The sequence below is a fragment of the Symphodus melops genome, assembly GCF_947650265.1.
Source record: "Symphodus melops genome assembly, chromosome: 5".
NCBI lineage: Eukaryota > Metazoa > Chordata > Actinopteri > Labriformes > Labridae > Symphodus > Symphodus melops.
In genome coordinates this window covers 14,415,694-14,428,419 of record NC_136695.1, presented here as the reverse complement: position 1 = coordinate 14,428,419, position 12,726 = coordinate 14,415,694, and the positions used below count along the sequence as shown (strand labels likewise).

The 12,726-nt window shown below is 39.2% G+C and overlaps 2 protein-coding genes across 4 annotated transcripts in view; one reads left to right on the top strand and one right to left on the bottom strand.

Moving 5' to 3' along the window:
• The window catches only part of triob (trio Rho guanine nucleotide exchange factor b), a 115,004-nt gene extending 105,172 nt beyond the window's left edge, over positions 1-9,832 (top strand). The window contains exon 45 of the mRNA XM_079343749.1: positions 9,578-9,832. Within this exon, the coding sequence (XP_079199875.1) occupies positions 9,578-9,643 (66 nt within the window). The 3' untranslated portion in view covers positions 9,644-9,832. The remainder of the gene's footprint in view (positions 1-9,577) is intronic.
• On the bottom strand, positions 3,807-6,101 carry LOC306823873 (C-C chemokine receptor type 5-like). Of its 3 annotated transcripts, none has more exons than XM_079343761.1 (3): positions 5,966-6,101; positions 5,593-5,673; positions 3,807-5,285 (listed from the first exon to the last, which is right to left on the bottom strand). In XM_079343761.1, the coding sequence occupies exons 2-3, from the start codon at positions 5,661-5,663 to the stop codon at positions 4,241-4,243; spliced, it is 1,116 nt and encodes a 371-aa protein (XP_079199887.1). In that variant the 5' UTR covers positions 5,664-5,673; positions 5,966-6,101; the 3' UTR covers positions 3,807-4,240. The 3 variants fall into 3 exon arrangements, with proteins under 3 accessions (XP_079199887.1, XP_079199888.1, XP_079199889.1); XM_079343762.1 differs by having other exon boundaries at positions 5,593-5,768; positions 5,966-6,083; XM_079343763.1 differs by having other exon boundaries at positions 5,952-6,009.
• Positions 9,833-12,726: the final 2,894 nt, after the last annotated feature.

Below are 12,726 nucleotides of genomic sequence, written 5' to 3'. Positions count from 1 at the left end.
GGAACACTGGGCTGGGACAAACCCCACTCAGAAAGAGATATTCACATTGCCAAGCCTTGCCAAGTCTATAGGGTCTTTTTGTGGATTTGAAGTGCCTCTGTCCACTAATTGATCTTGCCTTAACACCACCACAACATTTCCTGCCTTAGCCTGCGGCTGGGATTCATTTTAAAAGCATAGCTCCGGACACACACAGACACACACGCTCTGGGCAGCTCTTCGAATCTCAGAGGACCAGCAACTGTCTTTATTTATAATTGGTAATCTTGAGAGACTGATGGACCTTTCATATCGTGTTAAGAAGTCTCTACAACACACTATTATATATTATAAAGAAGAAGAAGAAATATAGCATTATTGAATTACACAAATGATGTCCAGTAATTGATTATCTGGCTGTACATTAACTATTTAGACTTGCATCTTAGTGACTGTAGCTTACAAGTTTTACTTTAGCACCATTGTGCCATGTGAGAAGTACACAACACATTTGTTTATTAAGTTTGGTATAAATCAATTACCAGCAGGCTGTTATGTTTCCCTCCCTCTGCCTTGATCTCTTTGTGATAAATTACCGGATTAACAAGTTCCGGTCCTCTGACCATTCAGCTGTATTTATTTTAACCTAAATACAACTAAAACTGCCCAGAAGTAATATTTTTACACTATGTAAATCTAAACCTCACTCATAAATTAGTTGTTGACAATTAATACCTAGACAAGCTAGTGCTGAGGATCTGTTTGTATCAAACATCCTCTGCTATATCAATGAAATATTAAAAAATGAAATAAGATCTCAATCAGAGTCTAATTTGTAGTTTTAAAATCTGATGCATGTTGATGAAGCAGGTCTCGTTGGTGTGTAGCAGATGTCCTTCATATTGTGTTTCCTTCTCTGAAAACTGCTATTCAAATGATCCTCCAAGATTCTCGATTCAGGAGTTGATGACTTTGGGTATTTTAATAAAGAAAACTAATTGAGAAAAATAATCAGTAGCATATTTTTAGAAACGAAAGACAAACAACCTAACATACCACACTGCTGATCGTGCTCCAAGTTCTCAAGGCAACACCCTTTTTTAAAAAAAAATAATAGGGCCTTTGTCAGTTATCTTCAAGGTAAGCATACCACGATGCATTGCTAACTCCAATTCTTAACAGTTTTAGATCAAAACAGTATTTTAGTGTAGATTAACAGCAATTGCTTACAATTTAACTTTCAATATGAAACTTATTGTTTTCTTTGTGCAAATACTTGTGATATATATCGTGGCGCAATACCATCACACTATAACCTACATTAACATAACGTGCATAATTTCCCTCAATTGTGTCTCTGTCTCTCTGGATTACTTTGCTAGACTGTAAATATTACACGCAGCGTACACCCACTGGTGTAGGGCAAAGATTGGTTAAATCGTAAAAGAATATGAAGCATCAAGACTCATACATTACAGCTAATTTCTCTGGCAGAAAAAAATCACAACAGAAACTGGAATGTTCAGTTAGAGGCTCATAACAAGTAACAGGGTCGGGAGTGAAGAAAAAAAACACATGTGAAACAGATGTTGAAAGTTAAGCACAGACTGACAAAGGCTCAAAACACAAACAGAGAGGAAGGGTTATGCTGTAAGCTACGTCTTACATAAAGTTGTCCAGAGATGAACTCACACTTAAGCCAAAAACAGCACTTGACGTGGGGGTGAGTAGCCTGGAAAATTGGAAAGGTATGACCTTATTTCTGAAGAAAAATGAAGAAAAGACTGCACACACCCCCTCATGGATTCAGTTCTTCCTTAAAAGTTCAGTTTCAATCGAAGACACAGTTTCAGTGTTTCCGATAGGACTTTTTAGATTTTTTTTCAATGTTGTGTCAAGAACGTTACATAACTAGGTCTGTTTTGTTAACACACAGACATTCATTCACATTGTTAAATGGTGCAGCAGCAGCAGCAGCAGCTTTTAAAGCATTTAAGTGTATTATGAGTAGCTGTTGCTGATTTGGTGCCTGAGGAGTTGGAATATTTGACCAAGAAGCCACAGAGTGCAGATCAGAAACCTAAAGATCAATTTAGCATCTTGTAGACAGTGAAACAGGATTGCTTGTTTTAGAATGAATAGCTCAGACAATGCACTTAACCAATAGCGTAGAAGAGACGAGTAGAAGAATTGAATGATTCAGTTTTAAAGAGTTGTATTGACAAAGCTACATTTTATCCAGCAAAGATGCTTCTGATTTAAAGTATATCCAAAAGTACAATGACACCACTTACAGTTAATTATCATGTTTTAGCTTTAGTCTGGATCTAGATGACAGTACTTGCGTTTTTAATAGTAAATATAATGATAACATAAATAAATAAATGTCTGAAAAAATTCTGTCAAATAATGTTAACCAGAGTTATTTTAATGTAGAATTGTCATAAGATCTGATACCAAGGCAATTTAGGAAAAAACAAGTGTTTTATTTATTTGAGCCCTTTTCTATTGTTGAATTTATTTAAAGTTAACTGGATGATTACACAGTCTGCTGACTGCTTAAACTTGAACTGTGTTATTTTAAACCTCATACCTCAGCCTCTTGCAATGGTTTGTCAAATGATAACCTGATCATGTCTGGGGTGACTCAATCAAATCTCCCCTGTGGCAGAAATAAACATATTATCTATGTTATGAAACATTTTCATGTCACTAATAGTGACAAGTGGAAACTTTATGTTCTGATATTAAGTTCATAATGAGTTCTGGCTTCTGCTTTACAAGAATAATAGCATTTTGTATTTACTTGTTGAGTTAGATGCCCAGAATGAGCAAATAAATGTAATTATGTGGTAAGAGTTCTTCTGTTGTTATATGACCCGAGGAGCCAAGCTTCTGTGTTTGACAACACAATGAGTTACTGAACACAACCTCTTAACTGTCCCCTCCCCCACTCACTTATCAGGTAGGCCTGAGCTTACTTCAGGCAGCTGGATGTCAGGTGCAGGCCTCTTGCTCTTGCCTGGCATGTGCAGTTGTGTTTGGTATTGCTGCTGGTAGGTACAACTTTGTTTTGATAAGTAGCTTGCATGTTTTAATGTTTGAAGTAGATCCTTTGATTGTTGCTGCAGCTTGACTAGTTGATCACGCCACACACGTCCTTGGCACACACACACACAATGTTGCCAGCCTTTATTATAGAGAAATCCAGAGCTCTGATGTGCGGATGCGACCAAGCGTCACTATTATTTTTTTAATGTATCTCTGGCTGTATCTGATTAAAAAGCGGCAGTGCGCGCGACCGGGTTCGCGTCCGGCCTGTGGCCCATTTCCCGCATGTCTCTCCCCACTCTCTCTCCCTGATTTCCGACTCTATCCACTGTCCTCCCTCTATCATTAAAGGCAAAAAGGCCAAAAACAAATCTTTCAAAAAAAAAAAAAAGACTCAAAGTAAAGTAAAGTAGCGGCCATGTTCTCTGTGCATTACTCCGATCTCCCCGCTGGCTGGCACGCCCTGCGTTCAGACTGCTCAAGGAATAACTGGGCCTATGCACTTTTACCTCTTGTACATAATGTAGTAATACAGTAAATGCATAGCTTTATGTTATTATGAAGTGTGCTTAGTTTACAAAACAGGCAGACTGGAGGACGTTTATGAAAAGGGATGCTCATCGGAGTTAAGGAAATGTACCGTGAGCACGATATGGAGCGATCAAACTAATCAAACAAACTGGACTATAGGGGTGAAGCATGCTTAGGCACGGTACGGAATGGCTAGTGTGATCGTGTCCTTAGTGTAGTTTGGTTCAGTTTGTTCATATTGTTGCTTTGCTTTTGTAATCACTTGACTTTATTAGTTGGTAGATGCATCAATATATTTAACAATTCTTAACAAATGAAACAACATTTGAAAACACTGTTGTGGTGTTAAGGAAAAACAAAATATTATGAAACTTAGATCTATGAACACTGAGGAAATATATGTGCAAAAATACAATTGAAACACATCTGTTAACAGAAAAATAAAGCAAAGCATTTATAATATATTACATGGGTCAATATACTACATATTGATTAAACATGGCCATTACAAAAATGCGTCTTTCTTAAAAGCAGGTTTGGTAATTTACAAAAATGTTTTGGTTTTCTTTACTTGCATGTTACTGTTAAACAATATTATAAGGTTAGTAGATCAAACTAGCATCTCTAACTGATAAATACCTATATTTCTCTATGAATTTATAGTCGTCTGTAAATACACCTATCGACTGATTCTGTCCTGAGGCAGGTACAGCTTGATAACCTGACACGGTCCACAAGGCGCCCTGTTTACTAATCTCACCAAGTGCCTCCTGAACTTCTTCCCAAGAAACGCATACAGGACTGGGTTCAGGCAGCAGTGGGAGTATGCAACAGCCTCAGTGACTTGCAGAGCCAATCTAATGGCTTTACTGCTCTCACATTCTGTATAGACATGCAACAACTCCAGAGCTTTGAAAAATGATGCAACGTTGTAGGGCACCCAGCAGCAGAAGAAAGCAGCCACAACAATAAGAAGTAAACGGATGGTCTGTTTTTTGGATGACGGGCTGTACAGCAACTTCCAGATGATCTGTGAGTAGCAGAAACCCATAATGACGATGGGGACAAAAAGCCCCAAAATGTTCATTTTAAAAATACTGAACAACGTCCAGAAGTGATAGTTGATCGGACTGGAATCATCCGAAGAACTTGATGGATAGTCAGGGTAGCAGAACTGGGTTGTATTGTTGGAACCAGGCTGGAGTTTAAGGTAGATGAGCTCAGGGAAAGATGCCAAAAATCCAGCCAACCATGTAACAGCAGCTGCAATCATTCCAAAGGACCTTGTCCGTGCTCCTACTGTATTAAAAACGTGCACTATCGCCAAGTACCTGTCGATGCTCATGAGATTTATGAAAAAGATCCCACAGTAAAAAGCAATGTGATAAATACCGAGAACCACTTTGCACATATGTTTCCCAAACAGCCACTGGTCCCGGGCTTGATGGGCGAGGAAAGGAAGAGAACAAACCAAGAGGAGGTCAGCGACAGCCAGGTTCATGAGGCACACGTCTGTCATGCTGCGCAGCCGAACACCACAAACAATGACCCAGATGACCAGACAGTTACCCACAATGCCAAGGATGAAGAAAATGGCGTAGAGGACAGGAAGAATAGTGGTGCCATGACGCTCATAATAACATCTCCCATCCACGTCGTCCTCATAATCATAGTAATCCACTGAGAATCCACTGGAGTTGTGAAAGACAGATTCTGTTGTAGAGCTGGTGAGAATCAGATTGACAAACCATCAATGATTTGAAAGTTTCCATTATTTAAGACTATGTCACTGAATCTGCACTTTATATAGAAATGCACAATAATATAAAGCAAAAATACTAATGCAAGACAGCAAGTTACATGTTCTGGTAAAAAAAATATCACAACTGAAACTGGAATGCTCAGCTAGATGCTCATAATAAGTAATTGGGTCGAAGACTGGGATGAACCAGAGGCAGAAAGTTAAGCACAGACTGACAGAGGCTCCAAACACAAACAGAGGAAGATGTTATGCTATAGGGTAGGTCTTACCTTAAGTTGTGAAGAGATGAGTTTGCACTTAAGCCAACAACAGCACTTAAAGTGGGGATGACTGTGGCCATGGTGAATTGCCTGGACAGTTGGAGAAGTATGCCTTATTATGGCAGTGGTCACGTTAGTGGTTGGACCAAAACCAACCCAGAAAAATGGGTGCACGACAACACCACCTTCGGAGTTTCACCAAGGAATTAATTAAATGTTACGGCAACAATTTTATAAGGCTCTCGGGTTCTTTTCACTTAGAGGCATTAGATGTGGTTCAATTTATCAAAACTATAGTAACTTTAATTACAACATTTATTAAAAGACAGCTTAAAACACCAAACATGCACATGAAGAAAAAAAGGGACCTTTGCAGGCTTACCAATGCTGAAATAGGTCGATGAGTGGTGAGCAGGATTCTGGAGAACTAAAAGTGAAAAAGCACAGCCATCACAAGTGGCAGTCACTCCCAAACTATCATGACACAAAATCAAGACCGGGGATACACAGCAACGAAAAGGGGGAACCACCACCCATGAAACCAGCCCCAACACCTTTGGCTCTCGGCAACTGCAAGAACAGGGAAGAGGAATTACAGAGGTTGCAAAAATAAATTGCCAAAATACAATGTTACAAAATAAACCAAAGTCGATATGGTTGGCAGTCAGCAATTAACAGTTTTAAACTGAGATTAAATGAATGCTGCCAAAACCACCTGTAAATGGAAATTTAAGAAACAAGACCCAAAACAAATGAAATAAAAGAAACCAAACTTAAGTGAGCTAAATGAAATTATAAGGGATTAACTAAATGAATCAACAAAAACACAATATCAGTTTCAGAAACGATAACTAACTTACCACTTCACCATCATGCCCTCCGGACGCAGGTACAGGTCCCTGTTGTGCAGGAGGACGCAATACGGCAGAAGCCTGGTGCCTACAGTCATTACAGCCCTCAATAAAAATCCACCTCAGTCCCAATCCCCGGTCCCCCCATAACCATATGCACTGTATGTCCTGCCACTGTATGTCCTGTTGTCCCACATGTATCTCCCTGTGTTCACCCTCTGCCCTTAAAACTGTATACTGGTGAAAAAGAATTTCCCCTCGGGGAAAATAAAAAAGTCAAAAGTCAAAAGTCCATACTAGATAAAACCATGACAAACAAAATGAAGATACAAGACCAAAGTAAAATTCAGATAAAAAATAAACACTATTAATACATATATTTTCACACAATTCACACTGGCAGTTACGCCAGAACACTCGTTGTGAACATCAAAATCATGGCAGTGACAAGCGAAGCAACCAGTGAAATAAGCAGTCTAAACAGACAACAGGGCGAACAGGTCGGGCCAAATCAAGCGCGTCACAGAGGAGAGGTTACAAGCCCAGAAAGCCCTGCCACACACATAAATACATCATCAACATCAACAAATAACAACAGGGAGTTAGTCCTTGACTTTTTTGTTCAGATTCTGGAGCTACATGACTTGCCATGAGACGTGCGCATGCCGATCTTGCCATGTCCAGCTGCACCGCTCGTTATTGACACACTTCAGCGGTAGAGATCATTCAGCGTCATTCATGCCTGCGGTGGGTCCGCGTAACGCATCTAAATACAAGCAACAACATATCAAGAAACAGTTGATGAGATTTAAGTTTTGTTTCAAAACAGCCACTGCTACCATACCTGGACCGGTGACAGCGAGGAGAAGGAAGTGAAACAACCCGAAGGTGGGTGGGACCAAGGAAGAGCAAGAAGGAGAGGAGACGACACAAACTCACTTTAAGCAGGGAGGATTTTTGCGGATGGTAGAGTTTTTGGAGTTGCTCAGTCCGGAGAGGTTTGGACCGGAGGGTTGCCGGCTCAAGTCTCAGTACGGACCAAATCTAGAAATTTGTCTGATAGAGAGTTGCAAAACCACTTCCTGAGCACTGACGGAAGCCCTTGAGCAAGGCTCCAACTGCCCCCCCCAGTTCCGGAGAGCCTGCCGGGAGCCACTGCATCACTCTGAAGTCTCTGCATGTCAGACCACATGTCCATAGGTTGCATGAGTATGGCTGTGTGTTGCATGTCCATGCAGAACGGCATGTATGGGTGTATGCATGGGTGTGTGTGTGTGTGTGTGTGTGTGTATATATATATGTGTGTGTGTATGTATGTGTATATGCATGGGTGTGTGTGTGTGTGTGTGTATCTATATATATATATATATATATATATATATATATAGATAGATAGATAGTCAACAATTCTTCTTGGCAATAAATGTCATAAATCATTTGTAAGGAGCATGTATTTGTGGGTTGTGCCCATAAAAAAATTGGGAAACCAACAACCAACAGCAATCCTATACCTCCAGAGTCTGGGACCAAACTCTATCCTCCAAGATGACAACACTGTCTCCTGCAGAGCGGGGTACATGAAGGATTTGGGAGTGTAGAGGGTGGAATGGCCTCCCTGCAGTCCTGACCTCAACCTCAGTGAACAATCCAAAGTGACCAACACGACCACACTGGCTGACTTGTGACAAATGCTGGTTAAACAATGGGATGCCATCCCACCGCAGTGTGTAACCAGGCTGGTGAGCAGTATGAGGTGCCAGGCTGTTGTGGCTGTGTATGGTTCTTCCCACATGATGCTGAGTCTCTTGTGTGTTAAATAAATACATTAATCCACTAAACAACACCAAACAAGAGTCAACAATTGAATAAGCTGTTTGGCATTGGTAGACAAGATTTGGCAAGTTTTTCATGGGTGCAAGCCACATACTACACTTAGAAATGTGGCACAATTTAAATGAACAGCAAATACAACATGATAAAAACCAGCATTCATGGTATTCTTAAATTTGTGCATGCTCTAAACGTATACATACACAAAAACTCTGACTCTTAAAACATCCGTTTCTCCTACCTTTTTCACTCTGTTTGCTTTCCTTGTCTCCTCTTCCCTCAGTCACTGGTCCCAGTTTGCTATTATAGAGCATATAGCTAGCAGCTCTCCCTCCTTCAACCCCTCCGACAACTCCCTCCCCTCCTCCTCCTCACCCATCGACGAGTTGGATGAGTGCAAGTCTGGCTTCCTCAAGAGAAGACAGTAAGTTATAAGAACCGGGTCTTGTTTTTGTGTCCATAAACAAAACCTGCTTAAGTTCAATCAGTTAATCACTTTTGCCGTCATTTGTGTGTGTATATGGAATACCTCTGAGGTTTATCCACAGCTTAGGTGCATTGAGTTTGTATTACAGAGTGGCAGTTTCTGTTTTGTGTCTCTCAGTTATGTGCTTCAGGAGCTGGTGGAGACTGAGAGAGACTACGTCAGAGATCTGGGATCAGTGGTGGGGGTATAACCAAAATGTATCATGACTTTTCTGATATTATTTTGGGCAGTATTTGATGAAAGTTCTGCTAATGAGTCAACTCTTCTTCCCCACAGGGCTACATGAGCAGGATGAAAGAGGAGGGAGTTCCAGATGACATGAGAGGAAAAGACAAGATTGTCTTTGGAAACATCCATCAGATCTATGACTGGCACAAAGAGTACGTCCTTGCAATTGTTCACACCTTCTAAATTGTACTACCAAGTGTATTATCACACCAGGCTGAAATCAAACAGCAGGAAGAAAAGATAACCATCTAATATGCTCGCCTAAATAAGTGTTTTCTTTCTTTATTTGTGCACAGTTTCTTCCTGGCGGAGCTTGAGAAGTGTTTGGAGGATCCTGACAGGCTGGCTCCTTTATTTGTCAAACAGGTGAGGAACAAGTCACAGTTGTTTTACATCAAATTTTCTCTTCAACTGTGGATTGGAAAAAAAAAAACTTGTTTATTGTAATAGCCACGATACACTTCTCAGTTCTTCATGCTTCCTTTGCTTTCTGGCTCTGGTCTAATTTGCAGGAGTGGAGACTTGACATGTACATCGTGTACTGCCAGAACAAACCTAAGTCTGAGCAGATAATAATAATAATTGTATCTTTTACCAGGATCTAAAGCAACGATTTGGTCACAGATTGAAGATCACTGACCTTTTGATCAAACCTGTCCAATGAAGCACCAGTTATCACTGAAGTGTCAGGGACCAAGCAAGCAGGCAGAGGACAAAGGTGTGCACAAGAGCGAATTTACTTTAATTAAGTTGAAGAAAAATCAGTTACAAGATTAGTCCATTTATTATGTAACAAAATAGGGCCCAAAATCAAACAAAAAAGATTAATTAATAAAATAACTAAGCCTTCAACTGAGCAACACATACCGAAAACAGACTCCCTTTAACTGTCACAAGTGGGGTTATATAGACCATGGACTAGTCCAACACAAACACAAAGGGGAATTAAATTTAACTTAACAAACTAAACATCTAACTAACTTAACAGAAAATATCAATACAAACAATCTTACAAATGAACTATCAACTAAAAAATAATAAAGAATAAAGAAATCAAAGTCAACAGAAAAATATAATTTCTTGAGGGATCCTGAGTTCATGTCTCCCCTTCTCTGGTCCACACTGGCAGTACCTCCCACTTCCTGTGGTCAGGGCTTAAAAGGCCATCATGGAATGACAGCCAGAGCTCAGCAAACAAAAAGAAAAGGTAAGCATTTCTAACAAATGAAACCATATGGCAGCAATTTAATTAATGTGACAAAATGTTAACTACATTGTGTGCACCCAAATAAAAAATAACAGCCATGAAAGCAATAAAGTGTGATTTATGTAAACAAAGACAAACATGTGATGTGAAAATTAATCAGTTAAATACACAACATGAACACAAGGTGGCAGCAGCTGATACGACTGCCACATGAAGGTAAATCCATGATAGTGTTTCCTACTTTGCAGGCTGTATTAACTTAGAAAAAGTCTGACATATAAAGGATCAAACAACATGTTCAATATTTTTCTGCTAACTATTTCATAGGATCTTCACAAAATTTCAAAGAAAGCTGGGGCGGATACATCAGAGCTGGAGGTAAAGTAATGCTCAGACTCTTTATGAAACTTTCTTAAGATGATTTAAACATGTTAACTTGACTACCATGCAAGAAATGTTTCTTTTGTTTCCATGTTGTACTTCAGAAAGCTGTAGAGGTGATGTGTGTGGTACCAAAGCGCTGCAATGACATGATGAATGTCGGACGACTTCAAGGCTTCGAAGTAAGACTGCTGTTTATCCTCCCAGTGTTTGTTCATGTCTGTGTCTGTATCTCTGTGTGTTTGTGTGCTTTGACTACACTTAATTGTTTAGGTATCTCTGCAGACATAGGCTTTTAACTTCAGTGAACGGCCACTAGTCATCAGTGTTGACTCATTTTCTAACATATAGTTGCTACTGGAGAGATTTGTGTTGTGAGGTACATTTCTTTAGTTTTGTTTTTTTGTGACTGACTGACTGACCTCTGCTTACAAACCCCCTGACTCTCCCCCTCCTCCCCTAGCATATTGTCTCTCTGCCTGCACAACAAGACTGGAGTGTAAAAACGGTAACAAATGCAGTTATTGTTATTTTTCAATGTGCATTGTTTTTTTGTAGTTTGAAGTTCAGAGCTTGTGTTTCATTTCTTTTTTGCAACAAATAAACTGCTGGAATCTGTTTGAGATTTCAAACGTTGACTTAGCAGGGAGAATTTAGGAAGATTTCATGGTGCGTAACCTTCAAGAACTTTCCACTGTGATTAAAATGAGGATTTTAAATTCTGTTCTAATCTGCCTCCCACCGTTTAGGGATACTAAATGATATTTCAGATGTTGCTAAGGTGATAGAAGGCTGTCCTTTATCGAGAAGATGATAATAAGATTCACATTTACTTCATGAACCATGCTTATAATCTAGAGCTTTAATATTGGGTCAGTAACCATTGTAGAACCATGATATATAGTATATAAAATTGGCAATAACAATAAAGTTATGATGTTAATATTCTAATGTAATTCCGATAGGTCAAACAGATCTAATATTATCAGTAACAGCTATAGGATTACATAAGTATCAAAGAATTGGATGTTGTGGTTGGAGTCAGGCAGGTCCAAGGCAGCAATTCAAAGGGACTTTTAAGAAAAGGGAGCTCAGTCACTCATGACAAGATAAAATGCATTAATAAGACCGTTCAGACAAAAAGAGAGCGAAAGAGAGAAAAGCTGAATCTGAAGTATGGGACAGGGGGATCATTCTTTGTTGTCATATCAAACTTTGAACCAATGAAACACTGAAGTTTCATTCATGGTGTATCATACTTTTTACATCACTGACCAATGACTGGAAGTGTTTCCTTTGATATTGAAAGTTAGATGATAAGATAAAAAAAAATCAGATTAATACTGTAAATGAATGTATTTACTCTAATGAAGATGTGTAATGTGATAACCTATTTAAAAAAAATAGAAGAGCAGCAAACGGGGGTGTAACTGATCTTATCTGCACCCTGCAGATGCTGATTCCATGCATGAATCACTACAATGAGCACACAATTCCCCCACCTTCGTATTCCAACTATAATGTCTGTTTGCATTCATCTTAAGAGAGAATAACAATAAAGAGAGATTAAAAAACTTTAGTTCAAATTAATTTTTTTTGTTTCTCTGCAAGTCATTGTAATAAACAACTATACCCGGTGTGAAATCTGTTTATTTTTTTTTTAGAAGCAAATATCTTTGCATGAAACCACAGACGACGTATCTGCTTAATCTCAACACTTTGATCAGAAATCTCATGCAAGAGCAGTCGAGTGTGAAGGTGTTGCATGCTGGCTGAAGAGTTTCTCCTTATTTGTCATGTTCTTGTGTTTTGGTTTACATTGCTGGGTGCACCGTCTCACAAGTATTATGATATTTCCGTTATTGATGTTATGATAGACGATGGATATGAATGTGATGAATATTTCTTAGTATTCATGTTTCTCCCTTTGTGGTGGGTCAACAGCTTCTGTTCATCCTTCAGTGTTCTTCACCCACTGATTTCAGCATTTACTCATCCAAAAAAGTCCCCGTTTTAAAGAAATGAAAGTTGTATGTCTAAGTCATTTATCTCTGTATTAGTAAAGTGGTTTTTCATTGCACTTTTAAAACTTCCTAGAAAGCTTGTCTTGGGCAGACAAAATGACTTTAGTGTGCCCTACACACATGGCGCTAGACACT